General features: G+C 38.0%; 1 protein-coding gene across 1 annotated transcript; it reads left to right on the top strand.

Moving 5' to 3' along the window:
* The first annotated feature begins 5849 nt into the window (after positions 1-5849).
* GJA1 (gap junction protein alpha 1) lies at positions 5850-18876 on the top strand. The gene is made up of 2 exons (XM_086316348.1): positions 5850-6038; positions 15973-18876. The coding sequence occupies exon 2, from the start codon at positions 15989-15991 to the stop codon at positions 17138-17140; it is 1152 nt and encodes a 383-aa protein (XP_086172474.1). The 5' UTR covers positions 5850-6038; positions 15973-15988; the 3' UTR covers positions 17141-18876.
* Positions 18877-27137: the final 8261 nt, after the last annotated feature.

Here is a 27137-nt window from a genome sequence, read left to right as displayed (position 1 = left end):
GCTATGACAGATTTGGATCTTGTTTTTATATCAGTAACCACTTGAGACCTACTACTCATTTCCAGTAGCAAATAATTATTAAGAAAATAGGAGTCTCTCTTAAAAATCAACTGGGGTTTTTAAATTTTGTCATTCTTAGAGCTATGTGTGCTAAATTACTTTTCAATACATATAAAATTTATAATTACTAGGAAGCATGATGCCTTAAAGATAACTGTGTTGCTTCATGCTATTCTAAATAAAATTCTATGAAATTTTGTGACGGCTAAAAGGAGATGTATAAAGCTGTCCATAGGTCCCTTTTCCTGTGCACCAAGGAGACTTAGACATACAACAGAAAGGCATTTTAACGACTTTGGTAAGTGGTGCTTTAACCAAGCATATAAACATTTTTTTATCTGGGAATTTTAATCTTGGCTGACTTTTGAAGCAACGTTAAGTCTTTTCTTTTTCTTGGCATCAATTCAACAACTACGTATGTTCATACATTTGTTATTATAATTATATGTTTGTTCATGTTCTTGATGGTTTGCAAACTTTTTGCACATAAAGAAATCACGTGGACTTAAAAATGGTCTCTATGTTCTTCAAATTTCTACCGCATCTACTACAAAGCCAAACATAAGGTCATGGCGAATGATTATGCTAATGAGGTAACTACTTTATTGAATGATTTGCAATTTTTATTCTACTTTGTCCTAAAATAAATGTTTATTCTATTCATCCTAAAATATTATAATATTTGGAAGATGATATTTAGCTGACTTAAACTGTTAGAGCAAACAATTAATTGTCAGTCCATACAAAAGCCACATTGTCTTTTCTAATATAATCAGAACTAACCTATGTGCAAAATCAAGAGTTTCAGATCCAAAACCTCCAGCTTTGCTTCTGGTAATATTTTTGTTGTTTGTTTTTTATTTTTTTTTAAGTGGGCACACCATTAATAGGGTGCTAAAAAATGCAAGCTCCTTTCATGGTCAACATAGAGAAAAAGAACAGGTTTTTTTGAAAAAAGGTCTCAAACTAATATTATTTTTCTTACCATTATGTGCTTACTTTTTCAAAGTTCAGTTAAAGAAAAGCCAGAGCCTCAGGTTGAATAAAGTTCAACCTGATACTGTTTTTGTCTTTCTTGCATAACTAAAATACCCTCACCAGAATGCTTCCTGAGACAAAATAAATATTTGCTGAATAAATGAATGTAAACATTGAGAAATGATCATAAAAATTAGCCAAGCTTAATAAAAAAGGGTGAAGAAATTTAAAATCAAAGAATTAGACGCTGATTTTCACTCTGTACAGAAGGTGGAGCCAAAGACATATTTATCTACTGGCTGGGATTCTTTCCTGTTAAACAAAACAAACAAGTCTTTTTTTTTTTTTTTTTTTTGACAAATACTTTTTCTTTGTGTGGCCTCACAGTAAGATTGACTTGGAAACAGGTGTAGGCTACAGAATAAGTTCAGATTTTACCCAGGTTGAGACAATCTTTTATCTTTAAATCACTCACATGGATGACAGATAAGTAAATGGTAACCAAGTTTCAGTTAAGTGAATACTCTGGAGTTCTGAAGTACATTGTCAGACCCCAGAAATATTTATCTATTGAAAAAGGATGCTAGCACAAGTCAGTAAAATGCTGGGAAATCTACACTATTCCAAGGAAAATATGATTGACCAACTGTCACTTTAAGAACACATTTTCTAGCTAGATTTATCAGTTTAGGTAGAGTATTTCTGAATATGCATACTTTTGAGGTTGCAAATTAACTTTTTCCTTTCAGTCCAATAAATATTAGATAAAACGGAAATTTGGTGCCTGGATAGAATTACTGATGTTAAAGAAAGGAAATCCATCTGACAATGCTATCTTAATCCAATACAAAATCATCCCAGACATTGCCCCCAGCCCTGGCCCAGTTTTGGATAATCCTTTTATTCTTCTAAAGCTGACTTCGTATTCCTGCAGAGGTACTGCAAACTTCAACTCTGATCAATCTGTTCTATTCGGAGGCAGCTGATAACCTCATCTACCTTATTTGAGAAGTTATCTTCAAACTCTAGCTTCCTAAAGCACATACTCTCCACTTTAAAACTTTTTTTTTTTTTTTTTTCCTTTATGGTCTGCATTCACTCTCAATTTAAAGGAGTAATTGCCCTTTTCAAGCAGTCCCTGGTAGCTCAGTCAGTAAAGGATCTGCCTGCAATGCAGGAGACCAGGGTTTGATCCCCTGGAGAAGGAAATGGCAACCCACTCCAGTACTCTTGCTTGGAGAATTCCATGGACAGAGGAGCCTGACGGGCTACAGTCCATGAGGTCGCAATAGTTGGACATGACTTAGCAACTAAACCCACTCCCTTTGCAAAATTAAGGCTCCCCCAAGTACCAGGGTGATATTTTCCTCACAAATAAGCCCACTCTCCTTTACCTGATTCCACCTTGCCTCTTCTTTCATTCTTTTTCTTTGCCTACACTAAAGGAGGAAATCCGCTGAGTCTGTGCGTGCTCTTTTTGGTCCACTGCCTACACCCTACCTCTTAGTTATATTACCTGTACCTGTGGTTTCAAATATCAATTCTATGAATATAATCCCAAATTCACAACACTTTTAACCTGAACTTCACAACCCATGTTTTAAACTGCCAGTCAGGTATCTTCACCAAGATGTTTCAGTTCTTCAAACTAAATTTTCCAAACTGAAATCATTAAATCTCTTTCAGCAAATCAGTTCTTCCTACCAACTTACTTTTTTGTGTTAGTAATATTTTCCCAATCAAAACTCCAAAATCAGTTTTCACATTCCTCTCCCTTGTCCTCCCAATTCAGTCTGTCATCAAGTTCTAGGGCTGGAAAGGACGAGTACCTTCTGGTCCTTTTTGACTCCTAGTCCCCTAATTCAGGTTCCTCGGGTTCTTATAATTCACTCCCGTACCATTACAATATTCTCCTTACTAGTCTTCAATCTATGGCAATCAATTGTTTTTTAATGTTCACGCTACTCATTGAAGTGGGAGAGTTGGTGTGAGATAAGCACTTAAAAGCCTTAAAAATTAATCCGTTCATCTCTTAAAATTTCAAAAATTGCTATTTCGAAACAAAGGTAAAAATTAGAAAAATGCAGTTGGTTTTCACATTAAGAAATACTTCTCATGATTCTGAAAAATATCGTGCTCATCACTGTGCAACATGGGTAAAACAGAGTCCAAAGCCTGGCTCATCGTGGCGCCTAAAGAACTCTGCAGATGACAGAATTCTCAATGCCTGCCTCTCATCCCTCATAGGGCAGTATAGCCTAGCAAATCGGGCCACATCCATTTCTTATGCATTGACAAGGCCTGAAAATCAGAGAATATATAGTTCTATAAAGTCAGTGTTTATATTAATGAAATGGTATTTTTGAGAATCTGAGGAAAACACGTTTAAAAAATCTATCCACAATTTTTGCAAAAGATGCCAATGGAGATAAACTTCTAAGGTCAGATAAATGGGATACTTTATAGAAAATATATTATTGGTCAAAATATAACTCACCAGCACTGCTACAGTATGAAATATAATAGGAATTGCTACTAGACATTTGGAGAAGCTTCAGGTGTCCATGAAAGATAACTGTGGTCAAGGCTCAGTGGCCTAGCTCTTTCTGAGCTCTATTACTCATAGGATCAAATCTTGGTGGTATTATTTCAAAAGAAGAGAGGATCACATAGGATGTCTTCATCTCTTTCATGAATGATTTTTGTGGCAATCACTCTAGAAATAAAAGATATAATACAGTCCATATGTTAAGAGAACTTATTTAATTACTGGCTAATGCTATAACTAATCTCTTGGGCTTAGAAAATGGTTCAAGTGATTCTCATGAGTAACTTAATTTGGTACAAAGAGGTTCTTTCTTTCTCTTTGCAGTTGGTCACATAAGCAACAGACTGAAAAGAAAAGGAACCAAAACACTTAGATAACAATATCTTTTTATACATCTAACAAAACAGAATCAGAAATAAACATAATTTTTCATTAAAAAAAAAAAACCCTGCTGTAAAATAGCCAATTCCAACTTTTCCTTAATGTAACTAATTCTGAATTAGCATTTTAGGAAATTTTAAAACATAAAGTGGATGATTTCAGTAATAAGTGTACTTGATAAATCCTTTTACAAAAATAAGCCAAATAGTTACATAAATTAAAAGAAGCACAGATTTCTTCCCTTTTTTTAAGAGGGAGGGAAAGCATATTTTCTTAAAAAGAGTAAATCATATTTTCATGAATGTGTTCTGAATCAAGGAAAGTAATTTTTAGTTAGGACCAAACAGACTCATCTGAAGGAAAGGACAATACGAATATAAGACTGAAGCAATAGTCATGGACTACTGATCTTGAAGACTTGAAAATCAGATTATTATTTCTACTTCTTTGTTCCCTTTATTTAACATAAAGAAAAACGTACCCTTAGAAATAGCATGGTCAGCAAATAAGAGAGCAAAACTGTGTCTTAATGCTACAACATTTCAGAAGATGTTCTAGTAACACCTATTAAGGTGTTTTATTTTAATGAAATGAAATTTAGGGGAGGATATCTATCAGAAAACACTTGCGATCATCTTTTATTCTAATATCTGTACTAGTGACAAAAGAGTAAAGAGTATTAAAGCTGGATCAGTTTGCCTTGTTTCCAGAGAATAATGGCCAATAATTTCCAGAGAATTCCCTGCCCAGCCTCAGGAGCATCACTGAAGCCAGTTTATGGGAAGTGTCCTGCCACAGCCTCTAGCATGGCATCTGGAGTGTCCTCAAAGAATCTGTCCACTCTAAGATTGAGGCCACATGACTCAGGCTATTATAAATCCTAAGCCAGAGGGCTGAAGAGGGAGGACCCTGGAAGTGGTGGGAAATCACATACAAACTGTATGTGGAGCTCTGGGGGCATCAGGCAGAAAACTATCCAGTGGGCTTTAAAAAGGCAGATGGTCTCAAGAAAAGTTGATAGTTTCAGGACCCACTCAATGTCAACTTAACGTGTGTATTTCACAAAAAAATAACCTGCTATTTCACTACAAAAGAGATTTCATTTTTTGTGAGTTGGCACGAATGCGGCTAAGATAGTATAAATTTTCAGTTCCCTGGAGATGTGGTAGGGGTCAGACATCTAGATCTTCATAGTCAAAATGTATTACATATAAAGTAGTTATATATATTGTTTTATAAAACAATAAGCTGCAGTAAAGAATAAAATTCAAAGCTGTCGTGAGGTTGGAGGGTGGATTTGGGATGGGTATATCAGCATGAAATGTTCCTTTTTGAAATTTCTCTCCCATCTCCATTTCCTTTGTTCGTTGTCCCTACTTAAACTAAGAAGAAAGGAATTCGCTCGTGAAAGAACTCACTCACATCCACCCACCTTTAACTTCACACACCTTTGTCCAGTAGGAAACAAAGTCTGTGCTGGCTATATTCTTTTCCACCACTTTAACTTACTACAGCACACATATATTACAGTAAGTAAACTTTTAGAAAAGGTTGTATTATTCTAAAACACACTACTTTTTTTTTTTAATCCCCGAACTTTTGGTGAGAAAAGCACTAACTGAAACCCATAATTGTATTTGTAAGCAGTGACTTAAGCAGTGGCACTCACGTCTCTACTGCTACTTCGTCTCGTCAGCACATTTACAGCACAACTTTGTCTGGACCTGGCTACTCCTTCTTTCCCCAACCCGTCCACGTTCTCCGGCCCGCTCTCCACCCCCCTGCCCGCCTTTCCTCTTCTCCTCCCCTTTCTTCTAGCCCCTCCCTCCCTGTTGAGTCAGTGGCTTGAAACTTTTAAAAGCTCTGTGCTCCAAGTAAGAAAAAAGCTTTTACGAGGTATCAGCACTTTTCTTTCATTAGGGGGAAGGAGTGAGGAAAGTACCAAACAGCAGCAGACTTTTAAACTTTAAATAGACAGGTCTGAGTGCCTGGGCTTGCTTTTTCATCTTACTTCATCCTCTGAGGAGTTCAATCACTTGGCTTGCCTACTTCACTTCTTATAAGAGAAAGAGTAAGTTTTTAAAAGAACTTTACCTAACTGTGTCTTTTTCTAGCAGTGAAACTTTTCTAAAGTTTTTAAATATGTTAAATGTAGCTTTCATAGGACACAATAAAGGGAATGATGAACTTGAAGATGTCTGTAGTTTTAAAGTTAAAATTAAACTTACGGTATTTACTTTTTGACTGCTGAAAAGTTTTTCTTTTAATAATGCAACAGGTAAATAAGATTCACATCTTTCTCATGAGGATAAAGAACTAATTTACTGGATATTTCGTTTTCCATTTTAGACTATAATTTTACTTTTGGGGGTGATCAGTAACAGTCTAGGTGCTTTGTAACTTTTTTGGGGGGGGAGGGCGAGGTTAGGGGCCTACGTTGGGGGTTTGACTGACAATACAAAAATCAAAGTGCAAATTTGCTTAACGTGCTTGCTATAGAATTCTACGCTTTGTTCTTTTTCATATGGAAATCTTGACTGATGTTCTATAGCCTTGCAAAGCAAACTTCCTAACAAAGTGCTTTGTTAAGATCTTGCGGTTACTTGACTTCCACGTGGTTCCTTCCTAGAATTTTACCCAGTAAACAAAAGGTATAAAAATCAGAGTTGTGATATTGAGGTTCTTAAAGCCACAGTAAAGGGTTACTTTATGTTAGCAGCACTATGGAAAAATCTTGAGACTCGCAAGAGAGCCACCACTGACTCGACCACGCTGGCAATTCAGGAGGTGAAATCCCTTGAATGGGTGATGGTTACTTACAAAGCATGAACAGAGGGAGAACAGAAGTCTCGGAAAGAGTGTATGCCTGGGTGTTTCCAAAAGGTCTCGTAAGGCAGGGGCTCCTAGAAAGAATAGGAATCTAAATGTCTTAAAACAGCCCCTTAGAGGGAGCTCCCCGCACCCCACGCCACCCCATCTTCCGCTTGTCCGATCCTGTAACAAACTTCAGACCTCTGGGGCAACTTTTTTGAGTCGCTGGGTGCTGCCAGTAGGCAAAGATAACGCGGATTTGTTATTTAAAAGGGTTCAATTTCTCACATGCTCTTATGGGTAACACACATTCTGTTAACTAGAAGTACAACCTTGCGTTTTCGTGTCCGGTAGGGGTTTTGTCTGATCTAACTCCACAGACTATTTAGTTTAAATTTTTGGTGTGACCCTGCAGTTTGAAGTATTTGCACCAGAGAAGGTTGAAAAGCAAAGAAAAATGAAAGCTTTGCGGAAGGAGGACGGGGGCCTGGGGCCCGGCGGGAGCGGGGTGCCTCCTGCCATCTTAGCATCCGCCCGGCTCGCCCGGGGCTCCTGCGCTGTCTGAGCCCTGGCGATTTGCAAAGGTTTGCTCAAAGGAGTCCTTCCGATCCTCTCTAGTCTAACCCTGAGCAGGTCCGAGTTCCGCCACTGGGAAGGAAGCGGGAGGGGGAGAGCGGCAGGGGGCGGGGGTCGGGGGGTCGGGGGGTGGGGGAGATGGACTGTGTGCCAAATAGTAAAAAGAAGAGCAAATGATTAATTGAATTAACTGTATCAATCTAATTTCCCCTCCAACACCCACTCCCGCAGTGGTTTTTTTTTTTTTCTTTTGAACTTGCTGAATCCTACTGTATAAACCGTAAGGAAACCTGAGTGCCTTGGGAATTACCTACCGTACCTAACTGGCACTTCTAACTCTTCTGTAAGTTCTCGAAACTTCTCAAGAATGAGGGTGGAGTGGGGAGAGCGGAGGAAGCCCCATCATGAGATGAGTAAAGTGCTAATGACGTGTCCGGAGGCAAATCAGTTCCAGAATTCGGGAACTCAGATCTTCCCGGGTTCCTAGCAGCGGCTCGCCCACCCCATCCTTTTCGCTAGTCATCCAAATATTTACAGAGCATCTCTGATAAAGCCTATCAAAAGTTCTCCTTAACCAACCTCATCCTCACCCTAGGGCGTGCCTATTTTTCTCTTTAGGAGTACAAAGTGGGGTTGGGAAGAGGAGAGCTATAAACTGTTGGAAAAACAGACATGGCTTTACTTGGAGGTGGGTTTAATTTCTTTTGCTTCCCAAACCAAGTTGGTAATGAAAAGATGCTTAATTTCCCCCTCTGAAAACTGGACACATATGAAGTTAGTCTAAAATGCCTTGGGCACTTTGAAGAATAGATGATGAAAAAAATTTTTAAAGGCCTAACTTGTCCAGGAATTGCTGAGAATAAAAGCCTCTAGTAATACAGAGATCTCATTAAATTAACTCCGTCTCAGAGAATGAAAAAAATCCAGGGAAAAAAACACTTCATGGAAAAGAGTAATTAATTCCTCTATGTAGGCCAGGTTGCCTGAAATTGCCTCTGTCCTGGCAACGTGTACGTGGAGTGCTTTTTAGTTTCCGAAGTCAGTACAGTTTTCACCTGTCCTTTGCCTGCAAAATGCAGTGGTAATGCGTTGATCCTACTGCAGTGGCTTTGATCCTACTATGTTCCATATTTTTCTACTACCTTTTATGGTTTATCACTGCTGCCCTATCCACTCAATTCCTGGCCCTTTACAGTGTAATTCTTACATTGCTCACCCTTCCTGGAAACACAGTGTCAAAGCAAGCATCTGAAAGGGTGTGTTTTCAGATATTGAGAGTTGTTTTGTTACTTAGATGTCTTCAATTCCTACCTAGAGGAGAGTGGGAACCTCACAATAAACTGCATTCCTTCCTTTCTCTGGTGATGTGCAGAGATGCAGCTGGGTATGAGCCTCAGCGCCTCTCTGTATATGATACCCGAGGGAAGGGAATGATAGGAAAGTCACCAGTGATTAATACCTCCTACTCCACCTTTCCGGTTCTGACTTCCCTTCAAGATTGTCAGTTGTTGAGATTGTTGAAGCGTATCTACACACGTTAGTTCAGTTCTGGAGAGACAAGTTATTATCTGGTGTTTACCATTAATGTCAGTATTCAATACAGATAAGTCAGGTTTCAAAAAAATCCCTGGAGTTCAGTGGGAGTTCTCCCTCCTCCCCCCCTTCAGATAAGCACCTGAATTCTCTACTTTGTCTCCACATTGCCTGTCTAGGTTCCCCATTTGCCTGTGTATGTACACACTGTCTTTTGCCAAAGGTAAAACACAGACCATGCTGAGCCATTTATATAGAAGTTTTATATATATAAATTTTTCCATAAGAGTTTCTTAATTTTCAGTAACCTTCGCATCCAAGTTTTCCTAGCTGTCTAAATACTTTATTTAACAGACGTGTTTTGGGACGTCCCTGGTGGTCCAGTGGTGAAAATGCCTCTCTTCCACTGTAGGGAGTGCAAGTTCAATCCCTGGTGGGGGAACTAAGATCCCTCATGCCACGTGGCACCGTCAAAAAAAGAAAGTGTTTTATGGAATGTCTAAAATTCACAGTAATATAAAAAATACATAGTGGGTTTTTTTTTTAGCAATTTCTGTAAGGCAGATGCATTCTCTAGTGTATGACTTTTTCCATGATTTAGAGAAGATGTCTCCAAATAGAAACACAAATACAGGCAGACCTTTTTCATGGTCTTTTCTCTTCAATAATTGATAAAGGGTAAATTTGTTTCAATCTCTTTGAGGTTGCTATTGTACTCATTTCAGGAGCTTTTGGTTACCATTAGGAAAATTTAATCACTTCTTAGGTATTATTTTGCTAAAGGAAAGAATACCAAAGTTAGAAAATAAAAGGGCTATATCTATATCTAAAAATCATTTAAAGAGGAATGAAACTTTATTGAGCTTTTACTAAGAGCTTCATGTTCATGAGTTACTCATTCAGTGTTCATTAAGGAAAGAAGATTTAATACACTTGTGAGGGCTTTTACCTCCATCCAATGGCAATCTAAGAACACAGCTTTTAGCCTGCAGCTTCTGACTTAGGCTCTTTCTTGTATCACCATGAGTGACCATGAGAAACTTCTGCTAGTGGGGAGTTGAGTGATAGCTGTTGGACTGGGGAGAGGATTATCTATTTTTGTAGGTGTCATCTTCTCTTTGGATGGAGTTCCTCACTCCTCCACTCCCATCTCACATCATTGTTCTGTGGAGGCTGATATAGATTGACTATGTGATGAAAAGAGGAGAGAGCCAAGGTAAAAAGGCACGTGTGTTCCCCACCCCACCCGCAAAAAATCAATGCCACACATCAGGTACACGTCAGAAGAAATGTAGCGGTATTGCATTCTTTACAAAAGAATCTAAGGCTAATCATGGAGCCATGGGCAGAATTTTAAATAGAATAGATGTTTACACGAAATAGGTTTGATACACCAGGGCTTCCCTGGTGGCTCAGACAGTAAAAAAAAATCTGCCTGCAATGCAGGAAAGCCGCGTCTGATCCCTGGGTTGGAAAGATTTCCCTGGCAAAGGGAGTGGCTAAGGCTCCAGTATTCTTGCCTGGAGAATTCCATGGACAAGAGGAGCCTGGAGGGCTACAGTCTATGGGGTTGCAAAGAGTTAGACGCGACTGAGCAACTAGCACACCACAGAGTTAGGCTGACTACCCACATATAAGGAAGCAAAGGTTGTTTATTATCTGATGAATATATATTTTTCATAGTACCTGATTCAAGTCACTGAACTGCCTAACACACCCTCAACCTATGTAGAGATGTTACATTAACTGGGATTGATACCAGCTGTTACTCTTCTAAGAGCCCCAATCTTACCCCAAGATTTATCATTCTTGAAATAAACACAAGTTTTAACAGGTTATTTCTTGCACTGCAAGATACCGTGGGATCTCTCTCAGCAACAGTTGAATTGTGTAGTCCAGTCAGAATTCAAATCCTGCGGAATTGGACAAAAAAAAAACCAAGTTTTTTTGTTGTTTCTTTGATATCTTAACCTGTAAAACAGCATAATAGTGAAACTGCATAAATATCTATGATACCAGATACATTTTGCAAGAATTCCAAATCACTATGACCTTGTCTAATAAATTCAAGACCTTGTTTAACAAATTCTTTGTTAAAGAGCCTGTTTTCTTAATTTAATCATACTACTTGCTCAGGAATCATTAAAATATATTGCTACAACAGACAGTTCTCTGTTACAGCAATTATCACTTGAAAATTGAATAGTTTTTATCATATGAGATGTTGACAATACTTTTTTTAACTGTGTAAGTCCCTTTTTAATTAATTTGAAACTTCAGAAGTTTGGGATAGGTAACTATAATTAAGAGAGTCCCAAGGAGGTAATAAACAAACAAACAAAACTGGTGAAACCTGGTACCTTTTTTGTTACAGGCCCCTTTCAATTCACTCAATAGATATTCGGTATCTCTCAACTCTTTAAGCACTGGAGATACAGCAGTGGACACAAGAAACTCCCATATAGAAGTCACATTCTAGTTGAGAAAAGCAGATAGAAGTCCTTGTCATGGAGGCAGACAAACAATAAACAGATAAATATATATAATATGTCAAGTAGAGCTAAGGACCATTAAAAAAAACAAAAAAAGAACAGGGGGAGTAGCCAGTGACAGGCCTGGAGTACTGGCTGAAGAGATGAGACCAGAGCCAGCCATGGGGATGGGACAGAGTTGATCAAGGCAGATCAGCTTGTTAGTTTTTTTCAGATTGTTTGAGGGGAGTAGATGTGGCAAGCAGGGTAACAGGCTCTCGATGTGTAACCTGAAGAGAGGTGACGTGTAACCTGGTGATGGCTGAGATCAGGCTAAGAGCTGGGATGGTGGTGAGACTCCTAGTCTGTTTTGGGGGGAACACAAAACCTATAGCATTTGCTGACAGATTGAACATGGGTTATGTTAATTGAATGTGGGTGTGAATACTACCCAAAGCACATCTAGCTGTTGTAACTATAAGAGGACTGGTCACAACTGAGCCCACTCAAAGTCATTCACCACAGGGGAGAGGGGGTCTTACAAAAATTAAAGAAAAATATTAGAATTTACTGCTCAGTTTTGAAGTTTATAATTTGGGGGAGGGGGTCCACACTGCATGGCAAGCCGGCATGCCAGATCCTAGTTCCCCAACCAGGGATGGAACCCCTGGCCCCTGCTGCAGTGGAAGCACCAGGGAAGTCCCAAGAGGCTTATAATTTTTGGCTTAGGATATTAGAAACACACATGGCACTTCCTCCTCCCCGACCGCCCACCTCCAAATCCATTAAATGATTTTGTCAGGAAGCAATCCTGTTTACCTTTATTTTTTTTCACTCACTCAACAGATTATAGTATCTCTTCTTAGGAAAAATCTTTAAAATTGAAAGTAAAATATATTCTAATTCTCTTAATCATTATTGGGACATTTATGACATAGTGTCTTGATTATAGCTTTGGCACAGTGATATGTTACTATGTCTCTGAAAAAGGAGACAGTCAAAAGTAACTTAAAATTGAAGGTTTATTTTCCACTTTGAATAAAGTATTTGAGTCTTTGTGTTCGCGGGGAGCAGCCAATGGAGGTAGAGGGTCAGGGGCTGTACAGTAACAGGTAAGCTCTGTTCCCAGGTGCCCAGAGAGTTCTGCTCCTCACCCTGAACCCTCCCCACATTGCAGAGAGTCCAGAAGGTGCTTGGGCAGGTCACCCTTAGGGTGACTGAGGTTTTGGCTTCTAGTCTAGAGGGCCATGAAGAGCCATGAAAAATGTGATCTAACATGGTACGGAGAGGACATGGTCCAACTGCTGTCAAGCATTTGCTACTAACAAGAACTTTGTACAGCTCCTTAGCCTAGACCTTAATCTATATATAAACTTCCACCTTGGGAACATAGCAGTGAAGAAATGAGTATACATGATATATGCTCAACTGCCATGATTTTCAAAAGTATCAAAGAGAATACTTATCTCATACTGTTGAATGTGAGTGAGGTGTATAGTCTATAAATCAATGCTGGGGGATTCTGTAAATATAATCATGACTGCTCCTTATAAAAAGGCATTAATTTTTCAACCCTGACTTGGAAAAATTAAACCAATAATGGGGATGAGGGGACAAACAGTTAGTAGAATTTCTAATTCACAGCAAAGTGAATGACTCCCAAAAAGGTTTTGCTACCTCTCTTTGAAAATCACAAGCATTATAAGCCATTACATTAACCACTGACCATCTCTATGATAGTGCTAATAACAGGTATCTACATGTTACAGGATACAAGTTTTCCAACTGGATAATTCATATCGACAGATGAACCAGTGTAACTTCATTAATTAATGCAAATGACAACTGTATGGCTCCTTAAAGAAAAGACAACTTTGCTACTACCTGGAGAGCTGCCCAGTAACCAGTTCACACACTGGTGGCAGTATAGGTTATTTTTGTGGAATCTCAGAACTATATGGTAGTCAGGTTTTATTTTCCATAGAGTGTAAAGAAACTTAGTAATTATTTGTCACAAGCATCAGTATATTTTGTTTGAAATAATAATGGAACATTGACTAAAATCTCATTGTGCCTGAAACATTTTTTTTTTCCTAAAGCTCAATCGTGTGAATGTGATGAGATTGTGCAGTTTATCATTTTATACTTGATTGTTTTTGTGGCTCATCTTCCCTACCCCCCACAACTGGAGTATTGAGCAAAAGCAGATGACACTGGCAAAATAGTGAAATTCTCTACAAACAGAATCAGGGCCAATTTACACATCATCACATCGAAACTGTCTATTGATAGAGCTCCAGAAATTCTGCTCTATTTGTTTGACCTTCATGGACTGTATTTCTTCATTCCCAGTGCAGTGTCTTCTGCTAAATTGTAGGTTTTTTCTTTGACATTCTCTCACATCAAACTGTCTGTCAAAGCTAAATTACTCCCTCTCACTTCAAGCCTTTCCCTGGCTATTTAACTCTTTGTCAATCCTCCTAGCCTTTTTTCTTGCTTGACTGCTCATTCCATACATCAGTTTCACTGGCACTTTACCATCTAAAATGGCCCTTCCTAGTGGGGAAGCTCCTGTTCTTTATGACCACTGACAGAAGGGCGTTATTTCCTATAACCTGCCCACTCATCTCCACTCATTATACCCCCTCACCTCCCCAGTCAGTCTCTGGCACCAGTCTCTGGATTGTCATCAAAAAATACACACTGACTGCTAATTTAGATAGCTGATAACAGTTTCACTTTATGGATCAGCCATCTCCTCTTTGTTCCATCCAGGAAATCCAAGGCCGGGTTTCCAATTCATTTTTCCTGGCCTCTATAGCCAGGAGGTACAAGGAGTAGGCAGAAGTGTAATATTGCTTAGTGGAGAAGAAGATTCCCCTGGATTTCATTTACTTCACATAAGGAGAACAGGATCATAGTTTAATTCCAGCTGAAAAACTTCTTTATATTAAGACAGCAAACTTATTTGTCAGAAACCTATTTAATCCTACTTTTAGTTATACTCTTTAAAATTCAGTGAGTTCCTGCCTGGGAAGTCTTTGCTTTGCTTGTTTTTAATTATTAACTAATTTTTGACTGTTTCATCCTGTTATGAACCCTCCAATAACTCTCTGCTGAAAATTAGACTGTATTCTCTATGACTGCCTTATGCAATATTATTCATTTCTTCCCAGATTTCAGCCCCTGCTAAGATTTTATATATCAAAGCATGAGAACATTTCTAACTTTTACTCAGCTTAACTTCAATTTTAAGACGAGTATTGTGCATTGGAAAGCCTTGGTCTTGGGATTGAAAGTGTTTTTCTGGCCTTACTGATAGGTGAATATTTTCAAAACTTCCCTGATGACCCACATGGTAAAGAACCTGCCTGCAGTATAGGAGACCTGGGTCTAATCCCTAAGTTGAGAAAATCCCATGGAAAAGAGAATGGCTATTCACTCCAGTATTCTTTCCTGGAGAATTCCATGAACAGAGAAGCCTGGCCGACTATGGGCCATGGGGTCACAAAGAGTCAGATATGACTGAGTCACTAACACTTTTAAGGACCTCAGTTTTCATCAATTGAATGGACTACTGGCAATTAAAAGTATAAATTGAACTAATAACTTTGGGGATTCCTGTCATCTCTATACACTTGAGGCTATTTCTCATTCCCAGTAATGGGGAAGTCCTAGGCTTAAGATATCAAGGTAGTGATAGGAAGTTAAGAAGAGTGTGTGGGCTGAGGGTCCAAAATCCAGTAAAGGAACTTGAAAGTATACAGGAATCCAAAGATGAAAAACAACCATTTTTACTACAGATAACAGATTACTTTTTATTTTGCAGGCTATAATTATTGTTCAATTGAGGCCAATTGAACTCTTACTTGAAATGTTACGTGCATTTAGTATTTGTTTTTGAAAGTAGGTTCCTGCATCTAGGGACACAGCGTGTCACGATGGTACCTTTGAGCACAGCATATTTGCCTCTGGGTGGAAGACAGACGTCCAAACCACATAAGTCAGTGCTTAAGAAAAAACAGAAGTATAAATGACCACAGTACAGAGTATGCACAAAGACACTTGAAATACCAAGGAGAAACATTTCAGTTTACAATTGGGAATAATGTGCTATATGTAATAGGATTGAGGTTTGAAAACAGATCATGTGCATGTGCACGGGTATGGAGTTTTTACCTCAAGGCTTAGGTACCCATAGGTTTTGAATACTACACATCAGCGTTTCGCTTAGGTAGGCATGCAGATACAGGCCTATCAGACAAGAATGAGCCTCATTTTTCAGACAATAAAATAAGCAGAGACATTTAGCACTGACAGCTTCTCAAGCGACAGGGTGGGACAGTGGCTGAGCAAGTAATACCTCTTCACAAGGTTAAGATCTCACTTTACTTGGCACATAGGCTCTGCTCTTTCTAAAACTTAGCATATATCAAGAAAATCTGAGACCTCTTTTCAGGGGAAAATGGAATCATTTGCACTTGTGGGCTGTTTTTTTTTTTGTTTTTGGAAGGAAATATTTTATAATATTTTGACTGTTGGCTGAAAGAAACTGCATATTAAGCTAATAATTTGGATCTGTGATTATTTAGTTGTCTTCTGCTTTCTTTTCAGGCAGTACCCAGGCAACATGGGTGACTGGAGTGCCTTAGGCAAACTCCTTGACAAGGTTCAAGCCTATTCCACGGCTGGAGGGAAGGTGTGGCTGTCAGTCCTTTTCATTTTCCGAATCCTGCTACTGGGGACAGCGGTTGAGTCAGCCTGGGGTGATGAGCAGTCTGCCTTTCGTTGTAACACTCAACAACCTGGTTGTGAAAATGTCTGCTATGACAAATCCTTCCCAATCTCTCATGTGCGCTTCTGGGTCCTGCAGATCATATTTGTGTCTGTTCCCACACTCCTGTACCTGGCTCATGTGTTCTACGTGATGCGAAAGGAAGAGAAGCTGAACAAGAAAGAGGAGGAACTCAAAGTTGTTGCCCAAACTGATGGTGCCAACGTGGACATGCACTTGAAGCAGATTGAAATTAAGAAGTTCAAGTATGGCATTGAAGAGCACGGCAAGGTGAAGATGCGAGGGGGCTTGCTGAGAACCTACATCATCAGTATCCTCTTCAAGTCTGTCTTCGAGGTGGCCTTCTTGCTGATCCAGTGGTACATATATGGGTTCAGCTTGAGTGCCGTTTACACTTGCAAAAGAGATCCCTGCCCACATCAGGTGGACTGTTTCCTTTCTCGGCCCACGGAGAAAACCATCTTCATCATCTTCATGCTTGTCGTGTCATTGGTGTCTCTTGCCTTGAACATCATCGAACTCTTCTATGTCTTCTTCAAGGGTGTTAAGGATCGTGTGAAGGGAAAGAGCGATCCTTACCACACTACCACTGGCCCACTGAGCCCCTCCAAAGACTGTGGATCTCCAAAATATGCTTATTTCAATGGCTGCTCCTCCCCAACCGCTCCTCTCTCGCCCATGTCTCCTCCCGGGTACAAGCTGGTCACCGGAGACAGAAACAATTCTTCCTGCCGCAATTACAACAAACAAGCAAGTGAGCAAAACTGGGCCAATTACAGCGCAGAACAAAATCGAATGGGGCAGGCAGGCAGCACCATCTCTAACTCCCACGCACAGCCTTTTGATTTCCCAGACGACCACCAGAGTTCTAAAAAGCTTGATGCTGGCCACGAACTACAGCCTCTCGCCATTGTGGACCAGCGGCCTTCCAGCAGAGCCAGCAGTCGCGCCAGCAGCCGACCCCGGCCTGATGACCTAGAGATCTAGGTCCAGTTGAGATCCCACTCAGTTGTGGAGAAGAAACAGGTGCTATAAAAAATGCACCTTAGGTGTTCATTTTGTTTCATTGGAGGTGGTACTCAACAGCCTTGTCATGAGGCTTAGAAAACACAAAGACATTAGAATACCTGGTTCATTGGGGGTGTTAGGGATAGGCGAGTGGAGAGGGAGGGGATGAGGGAGGTACATGTTGGTATTTAATGTAGGTGATTCAAACAGCTTAAGTTCTAAGTAAAAGTTGCATTAGGTGATCCATAGGTAAGGGCTTTTTCTTTCCCACACACCCCTAAGAATAGTTCTGTGTATGTGAAAGAGTCAGTGATATTTTTGGTTAAATATTTTTTTGTTCTACCAAGAAACTGAAATAAGTTTGACCAGGAGAAAATCCTTTCTGAACATTTTACTTATCTTTATCAAGAAAAAGACAGAGGATTGTCTTTATGTCCCTGCTAAAAACATTCCATTGTTAAAATTTGCACTTTGAAGGTAAGCTTTGTAGGCCTGACCCTCCAGGTGTCAATGAACTTCGCTACTAGATTTTTTTATTCGTGGTATCAGTTAAGAGTTCAGACAAGGCCCACAAAAGAAGACTTTCCATGCATTTGCAAATCTCAGCCAGTTATCTGTACATTCTTTTTTTACATTCACTTGCATATAGTATTACCATCACTTTGCATCATTCCTCAACTACTATTCATATTCGTTTAATGATTTCTATAAACATTTTAAAGGCAGTTGGGATATCACTTAACATTTTTTGAGTTAGAGTCAGGGAAGCAAGCCATGCTCAATATTTAACAGTCACTTGTCTGTGAATGTGTGTGGAAGAGTGTGTTTTATTTGTCATGTATTGGTACAAGTAGATGCAGTATAAACTCACAAACACAGATTTGAAAATAATGCACACATGGTGTTCAAATTTGAACCTTTCTCATGGATTTTATGGTGTGGGCCAATATGGTGTTTACATTATATAATTCCTGCTGTGCAAATAAAGCACATTTTTTTTTTCCCTAAGATATTTTTTCTCCATGTATCCTATTAAGGATACTGGTTTTTTTAATTTAGATTCTTTTTCTCTTTTCTTTTTTTTTTTTTTTAGAATATAGCAGTAATGCTATTGCTGAAAGGAATGATTTTCTTTTTCTGAAATATAATCATTGATGCTTGAATGATAGAATTTTAGTACTGTAAACAGGCTTTAGTAATTAATGTGAGAGACTTAGAAGAAATGCTTAGAGTGGACTATGAAGTATGCCTAAATGAATTTTGCAGTAATTGGTATTCTTGGTTTTGTCCTACTTAATACACATTAATTCAGAATTTGTATTCTATTTTGCGTTTGACAGTCTTGGAGTAACCAGCAACTTTGATGTTTGCACTAAGATTTTATCTGGAATGCAAGAGAGGTTGAAAGAGGTTTCAGTAGTGCACATGTAACTAATTTATTTGAAATTTATCCTAAAGAAATCTACCAGTTTCTTCAAATGCTGTTTAAAAATTCATCACAGATGATTAGTGAAAGTACAAAATATCATACTTTTCTTGTTGCATGTCAGCTACATAAAGAGTTTTGTACAATGAGAAATACTAATTTGTTTGACATTCCATGTTAAACTGCTGCCATGTTCAGCTTCATTGCATGTAATGTAGACCTAGTCCATCGATCATGTGTTCTGGAGAGTGTTCTTTATTCAATAAAGTTTTAATTTAGTATAAAGATAGCCTTTATAGCCCGTGTGGTTTTTAAAACTTCTATTGCATCTATTCACAACTATCAAAGACAGTTCCATGGATTATGAGGAGTTGGACAAAAAAGATGCACAAGATTCCAGAATCTTCTTGTGTAAGCCACCAGGGAAGCCCCTTTAAAAGAATAGTTTTTATTGTTAACTAGATTCAGTGCAACATTTATTAACATTTTTGAGTATTTATTCAACAGAGAAGATAATGGATAAGAATGATGAATTTCGAATATAAAATTAATTAAAGTGAAAGTCGTGTCTGACTCTTTGTGACCCATGGGCTATATAGTCCATGGAATTCTCTAGGCCAGAATACTGGAGTGGGTAGCCTTTCCCTTCTCCATGGGGATCTTTCCAACCCAGGGATTGAACCCAGGTCTCCCTCAATGCAGGCAGATTCTTTACCAGCTGAGCCACAAGGGATACCCCAGGAATACTGGAGTGGGTAGCCTATCCTGTCTCCAGCGGATCTTCCCAACCTAGGAATTGAACCAGGGTCTCCTGCATTGCAGGCAGATTCTTTACTGAGCTATCAGGGAAGCCCCCTAAAATTAATGAGATGTATTTAAAATAAGAATAGTGAGTAATTCAGTAGGTCTATATATGACAGAAGTAAGACTAGAAAGAGGGTGCTGAAATTTTAAAACTATAGGGTCTTACAGGTAAAAAAGAATTAGAGCAGGGTTGGTTTGAGTATGGTTATGCTCTGTGACAAAAGAGTGAAACAGATTCTATTATCCCAAAACATTGTGAAAACACAGAAAAATTGATTTTAAAAATTCTTAACACCCAAGGAAAATTAAACCATTCAGAGGTACAAGATCAATTCTGGGCAACTGAAAGTATTGCTGTAATTTAAAATATAAAATGTGTTAGCACTTTTAAGTCACATTTCAAGAAAGTTATTTTTATTTTTTGGCCACACCACACAGCATGTGTGATCTTAGTTCCCTGAAAGTAATTGAACCTGTGTCCCCTGCCATGGAAGTACAGTCTTAACCACTGGATCACCAGGGAAGTCCCAAAAGCTTCTTTCTGAAATTGTTTACGTGAATACTCACTGCAAAGCAAACTAGTAGATTTCTGAGCGTAAAAATATTACTAGTTTAGAAATAACCTGGTTAAATTTGGTGGCTAGATGTGCCTAAAGTCAAAGGATTATCTAATCAGTCTCAGAGTCAGTATAATTGGTAGCATCAACATTTCTTCAAGTGTTATCATTCAGCTGGCTGAGACTCTGAAGGGAGAGGCAAATTTTCTCTGTGCGTGTATGTGTCTGCATTTACTGTGGAAAAGAGACAAACATGGTGTATTTGAATGTGTGTGTGTATTCAAATACAAATGGCTTATAGGGTATGTATATATATATATAGAGAGAGAGAGAGAGAGAAATGGACACATAGACTACTGAATGTAGATTTCTGATGCATGTGTGTGGAAGTGAGAGGGCAAGTTATGCTTTTAAAAAATAGTCCATTTTAAACTTTCCCCAAATCTTAAAGCTTGTCACTATTTAAAAAAAAATCCAGGCATATTATAAATACACAGTTTTAAACTGCAAAAGTATATGAAATGGAAAATCAAATCTCACCTCTCCTCATTCTCCAACATAGACATCATGGAAGTTCTAATTCCACTGGAAAGCACTGTTAAAGTTTCAGACATCAACCATATATCAGATACTTTGTTAAGTAGTGGAGATTATTAGCATGACCCCATAGTTCCATGCCCTGTGAAACTTACAATATAAATCCTTTCAATGTAAATGCTGTTTTACATATCTTAATTGGTGACTTATTTTCCACAACAAAAATTGAGCTGTTTTAAAATTATGAAAAAGCTGAAATTTCATTCTACGAATATTTTCTAGATACTCATTTTTGGCATAAAATTCCATGTTTACAAAGTTGGAAAATTTCGAATCTTCTAAGAATAGCAGAACTTTCTATGTGGAAATGTTCTATTTTGTGCTCTATGGTAGCCACTAGCCACATGTGGCTACTGAAGCACTCGAATGGCTAGTGAGTCTGAGAAAAAGGATTATTTTAATTTTAAATAGCTGATGTGGCTAATGGCTATCAAATTGGGCAGTACAGTTCTAAAGTCTGCTAGAAGAAAAAAAAAATATTGGGTCAAAATGGGGGAGAGGATGGTCATGTTATAAAAACAGGAAAGAGAAATTTCAGGGTCCTTTTAATAGTCTTATAATAGTATGTCTTACTCTGTAAACATAGAAAAAACTCTTATGTTAAGCAAAGCCTCTATTGTTACATGAAATTTTCTAGTCTTGTTAGATAGTCATGTATTTTATATTACCACTGTTTTACTTCAGAATTTCATACACAGATTTGTGCTGCTTATTTTTAAAAGTGGTAGGATTGTCTAAAGTCTTTGAATATCGAAGTTCAGTGCCCTTTTTTGGTTCAGTACTTCGCACCCTAGCTCCTGTGTGTCTTCACGAAGCTTCTAGGCCACGGATTGTTCTTTCACCTTATTTTAAGAGACTTGCTGAAGCTCTACCTGCCCAGATTGTTAGTTCCCTGCCCACACACTGCCTCTCCTAAAAATTCCATACTTCAAATTCCAACATGCCAAGACATCTGTGCTTTGTACTTGGAGGGAGAGAAAAATAATGAAGTTTGGGGGCTTATTAAAGTCTTCAAGTGAGTTATTTTTATAAACAGTGCACCAACAGTGCAGAAACACGTTTATAATCTTTACTGGCTCCAAGATTCTGTTTTTACCTTTTCTCAGTTGGGCAAATATAGCTGAGCCCTTGGCAGGTCAGAATTTGCAGCTGGCAATTTTCAGATCTCAAGAACAGACGTGGAACTTTGCTTCAAGAAGAGAGTAAGAAGAATATCACGTAAAGAAGAAAGCAAATTTGGAGGAAAAAGTTTGCGTTTGTTTCCTGGTCTTCAAAAGTGTTGAAATTTTAAGTCAGATGATTTCTTCTGGTCTCCGGATGTTTCTCTCCAACGACCAAATGCTTATTTGGGCTGTGACGTGTAGAGTAATTTCAATGCCCACACACTTTCCTGTTGAATATAAAAACTGTCTCAAGAGGCACCCACTTTAGAAAGCAAACCCTGGGCTCAAGTCTTATTTAATACAACGAGCCATCTGTCCCTATGAGATATGGAATGAAACACAGCCTGTGCGGGGAGGGGGAACATTTGTGCTGGAATCTCTTAGCCAGTTGCTTTTTACAAAACTGTTCATCAGAATTAGTATAGACAGTAATAGAGATTTTAGTTGCTATGAAAGCAAAAACCATGAGGGTTATTTTATTTTGAAAGTAAATCGAGAGAAATCTAAGACTGCCTTCTGCTTTGAACAGAATGGGTCAGAGTTCTTCATTTCATATATTCAGGTATATTTATTAATTTTGAATACAGTTAACTAATTTAGAAACCCTTCCCTGCAAAAATGTAAACTAACCCTAAGCTTAAACTGTGAGAAAAAAGCTTAAATTGAGGTTAATTAAAAGAACTCTGGAGGGTAAAGAGTAAAAGGTTGAGATTCTTTAAAACATTACTTGAAGCCTCAACTCCACCCAGAGTCCTAGGGTATAAATCGGACATTGCTTTTGATGTGACTGTGGCTCGTATTCAAGTTTTTCTCAACTCAGAGCAACTGGAATTAAATCGACATTTATAATTTACTAGCATATTAGTTTCTAATCATTCAAACTACTCACTATAGTCAAAGATAGACACAACCAAAGAGCTAGTTAAAGAAAATGTTTACTCTGAAACAATTTTCCATATGTTGGCCAAGGTTGTCAATGACTGCCTTTTCTTGGGCAGGTAATTTAAAAATATTTGGGGGGAACCACTTTAACTTTATGAGTTTCAAACTTCAGTGACTGAAGTAATTTGGAAGTTAAATGTAACTATATCCAGCATCGTATCATCTGTAATTCAAAGTAAATATAAAACTATAATAGATTTGCCTGTTACATTATTTCTGTATACTTGAAATATTATATCATATAATTTTTATTTATGATTTATAATTTTTAAATAAAAAATGACAGGTACAAGCAATTATAATGTGATTAAAGTTATTTCTTTCAGTTTAGAACTTTCAATCATATTTCTTCCCCAGTTTCACAAATTCCTTTTCTTCTTTTCCTTACACACATTTAGACCAGTTTTTTTATTGGGTTCTGTTTGTCGATTTGTGGTATCAAACATTTCTTTTTTCTCATATATACCTTATATCTTGCTCCCCTAAATATTTACCTTTTAACAAGCCAGTGCCAAGTTAAACATTTCGATAGTAACTCTGGAATAATCTAGCAGGATTTAACATTTGTAATTAAAGAGTATCATCAAAAATGATCAAAAGAATCATTTAATTTTCATCTTTACTCTGGTCCTCACTTGTCTGGAGGACTTGAAGCACTTTGTGATTAAAGAGGGTCAATGCTGTAGCTGATGGTTACCCAAAACTCCAAACATGGCAAATGTGGGAATCATGGAATCATTTGGCATTTGGCCAGTCTCTTTGGTCAGCATTATAACCAAGCTCTGCCTCTATCCTGATGATTCTACATGATGATTAGCTATTATGCGTGAGAGAAAAAGAGCTAAAGAAGCTATAATGTATCATAAAGTGAAAGTGAAGTTGCTTAGTCGTGTCCCACTGTTTGCAACCCCATAGACTGTAGCCTACCAGGCTCCTCTGTCCATGGGATTTTCCAGGCAATAGTACTGGAGTGGGTTGCCACTTCCTTCTCCATAATGTATCATAAGTAACATCAAATTAAAGAAAGGTTTCAGAGTGGGAACATATCCATATAAAAGTACTCTAACCTTGTAAGATAAAGAACAGTAACTCTAATAGGAAAAAAAAGTGTAGTTAGCTAGTTAGTTAAGAAATTTACAGCTTTTCTTATTTGTTCACAGCAGCACTTAAGCTTTGGAAATAAAGCATGGAAACAAACAAAAATTCACTCTTTAAATTTGTTATGAGTCAGTCTACCAAAGAGCTAATCCCATAGTTTGTGATGACAAAGATAAGCTGATTGATTCAGGTATTTAGACAGGGTTTTGTTTTTCATTTAAAAGATATTTTTAACAGTTGTCTCAATTTGCGGTTAAATGCAAGATGACCTTTAAAAAGCAGGCATTGTTTTTAAAAGCCACATTACGATAAAGCTGCAAATGTTTTCAAGAATTAGAAACATGCACGTTTTAAGATTTTCCAAAAATCCCAGGACTTCTGGGGAATTTCCAATATCTGTGAGATAGAAACTCTGTTGCCTCTTAAAAAGTGTGCACAAAACTCAGATAATCAATAAAACAGTGCTCTGTGCTGAAATAATATGTCAAGCAAAAATAATGTAAGTGGAACTAGATGAGAGATTTGCAGGAAAAGGGTATCTGAAAAAATTCTTGCCATGTTAAATAAGATTTGGTCTTGTGTTCATCCTTACACATTACACATTTTTAAAAGATGGTGCTTTAAACAAGACTCATGCCCTTTCTTGTTATTTTTAGTATCTCCCCAAACCATAAACACAACCATATGTTGGGGCAAAGCTGTATTGATGGTTTGGATGTGGAGTACTTACTTTTATTTTTACCATTAAGTTCCATTTATAGCAAGTAATGTGTATTTTCCATCAATGATCAGATTTTGCATATTTTTAGTTGTTTGTGGACTAAAGGTTTGAGGAGTAGAATACGCTTCCTCTCACACTCTTCAGTGCCCATAAATTCAAACATGAATTATTTGAGAGTCTATCTAGGTATACTTTAGAAGAAAAAAATGTTTCTACATTTATGGTTCTAGGAGTTTTTGAGGTTGGCAGAAGTACAGGTAAACTGGAACTATTTGGGGAAGTACTTGTCATCTCTTCTCCACGTGACCCTGAACGAGATATATAACCTCTGAGTCTCAGTTCTCCAGCTCTAAAGAAAATAGAAATTCATTCCTTCAAGTGTATTGTGATGATTAAATGAGATGTCAGTGAACTGTGTAGGACAGTCCTTGATAAATTGGTGGCATTAACTAATGGCTATGATCTCTCCCAAGGGAAATGAGCAAAGGGAAAAGTAATGCTGTCAGGAAAAAAAAATCCAGTATAGTGAAATTCTGAGTGTCAAAATGTACCTCTGTGTTTTCTACTTCTGTAAAAACTGTAATAAGTAAAACAGTGATGGGACAATTGGTGTGATCACAAAGCCATTGAGAAATAAACCTTAGTGTCCAACACCACATTTAGTAATACACAGGAGGACTAGAAAAGACCATTATAAATACGAAAAGAACACAAGGTGAGAATACTTTAAATAAATTCGGTTCCTACAGTAGATTGGGGCACATAATCCCTTGCAGAACTCTGAGAATCTTATGAATAAATATTAAGCTTATAAGGAATAAGGGTCAGAATGTGTCCCCACGCATTGTAGACAGACACTTTACCGTCTGAGACACCAGGGAAGCCCTATATGACAGCTAGGAGTATTATTAATATCAAGGAAATGAATTGAGAAGGGAGAAAGAATGAATTTCCAGTTTAGAAATCTTTAATGACTCCTTTTGTCTGGAAATAATGGCTGCAATCCTTTAGCCTGTATCTAAGACATGACATCAGCCGGATCTGACTTTTCTACACTCTCATCGCTCTTCGTAGCCTTCTGAGTCACACTGTTCTTAACTTTCCTAGTACCTCCAAAGCTCTCAGTTTCTATCACCTGTGGCCCTCGCACAAATGGTTCCCTGTGAGTCACATTCTTCTTTCTCTTTGCTGACCTGGACTGCCAGTTATTTCTCCAGCAAAAATGAGTTTATTTGGGATCAGCAGAGAATCGCAATTTAGAGTCTGCAACCACAGCAAGCCACAGGCAAGGCCCACATAGCAAGGAAAGGAGGATGCTTTCATAGAGGGGAAAAGGAAGTTGGGAGGGCTGAAGTAAACAGAGTCCATGGCTTTTCCTTGGCTGAGTTGTTGTCAGGAAAGAAGAGGAATCTTTCTTCTTCCTATTGGGCTTTGCTATTGGAGTTGGTGTGAGAGTCTTCTTCTGACTCCATTTAATTAAGGCTTCTGTTTATTAATTTTTTACATCTTTTACTAACTCCTACTCACCCTTCAGTTCTCAGCTGAAAACTTGAGCCTTCCTGGGACCTCTCTAATTTTCTGGGGCTGCCCATTTTATACTCCCATGGCACCTTGCTCTCTTCTTTGCAACATGGACTGAATGGTTTAGTGTTTGACTTCCCTAATACAGATCTTCCTTGGCTTAAGATTGGGTTATGTCTTGATAAACACATTGTAAGTAAAAAATGTATTTAATAGGCTTAACCTACCGAAAATCATAGCTTAACCTAACCTAACTTAAACATACTCAGAACACTTATGTTAGCCCAGAGTTGGGCAAAATCATCTTTACACAAAGCCAATTTAAGATAGAGTGTTGAATACCTCATGTAATTTATTGAATACTGTATTGAAAGTGAAAAACAGAACATCTGTACAGGTATAAAATGTTTTTAAGTGTATTGGCTCTTTATTCTCATGATTGCAGGGCTGACTGCAGCTGCCCATTATCATGAGGGAATTTTGTACTGTATATCACTCACTGAGGAAAAGTTCAAAATTCAAAATTTGAAGTATAGTTTCTACTAAATGAATTTCATGAAGTAAAAAAATAACTCCAACCATTGTAAGAGGGACTCACTATGAAAACAGGAGCGTTTTTTCTTTTTCTCTGCTGTATCAATAATGCCTAGTGTTTTGTCTGGCAAAGCAATATATTGACCGCTAATTAATATATGCAATTTTAGCAGACTGAATTCTCTGGCTCTAAGTCAAATATATTTCCATTAGGGAAATAGATACATACAATGAAACTAGCCATCCACATCAAATTCTTCCCCCATTTTCTATGTTCATCAAACTACCTCCTCAGTAAATTCATATACCCTCTTCTGCACAACAAACCTGAGACAGAATTATTATCTTCATCTTATGGAAGTATAAATTGAGGCTAAGAAACTTGACCAAAGTCAGTAGCAGCAAGTGACCCAATTAAGTTCTGTAACCATGTCTGCATCTTCACCCACTCTGCTCTCCTAAATGCCCTTGTTAGTGAGAGGATCAGGCTGATCAGAGAATGTGAGGCTCTGGTCCAATGTTTACATTTATTTTTAATTATAAATGTGTACAGTGGTTTCCTAATTTTTACAACTGCCTCATATTTTCGGAAAAACTTAGGCCTCCATTCAGG

This window comes from Bos grunniens, chromosome 9, assembly GCF_055505025.1.
Source record: "Bos grunniens cultivar Pamir isolate PY7600 chromosome 9, Bosgru_T2T1.0, whole genome shotgun sequence".
In the NCBI taxonomy this organism is placed as follows: domain Eukaryota; kingdom Metazoa; phylum Chordata; class Mammalia; order Artiodactyla; family Bovidae; genus Bos; species Bos grunniens.
The sequence above is the reverse complement of the archived record's forward strand: the minus strand, read 5'-3'. Positions and strand labels throughout refer to the sequence as shown.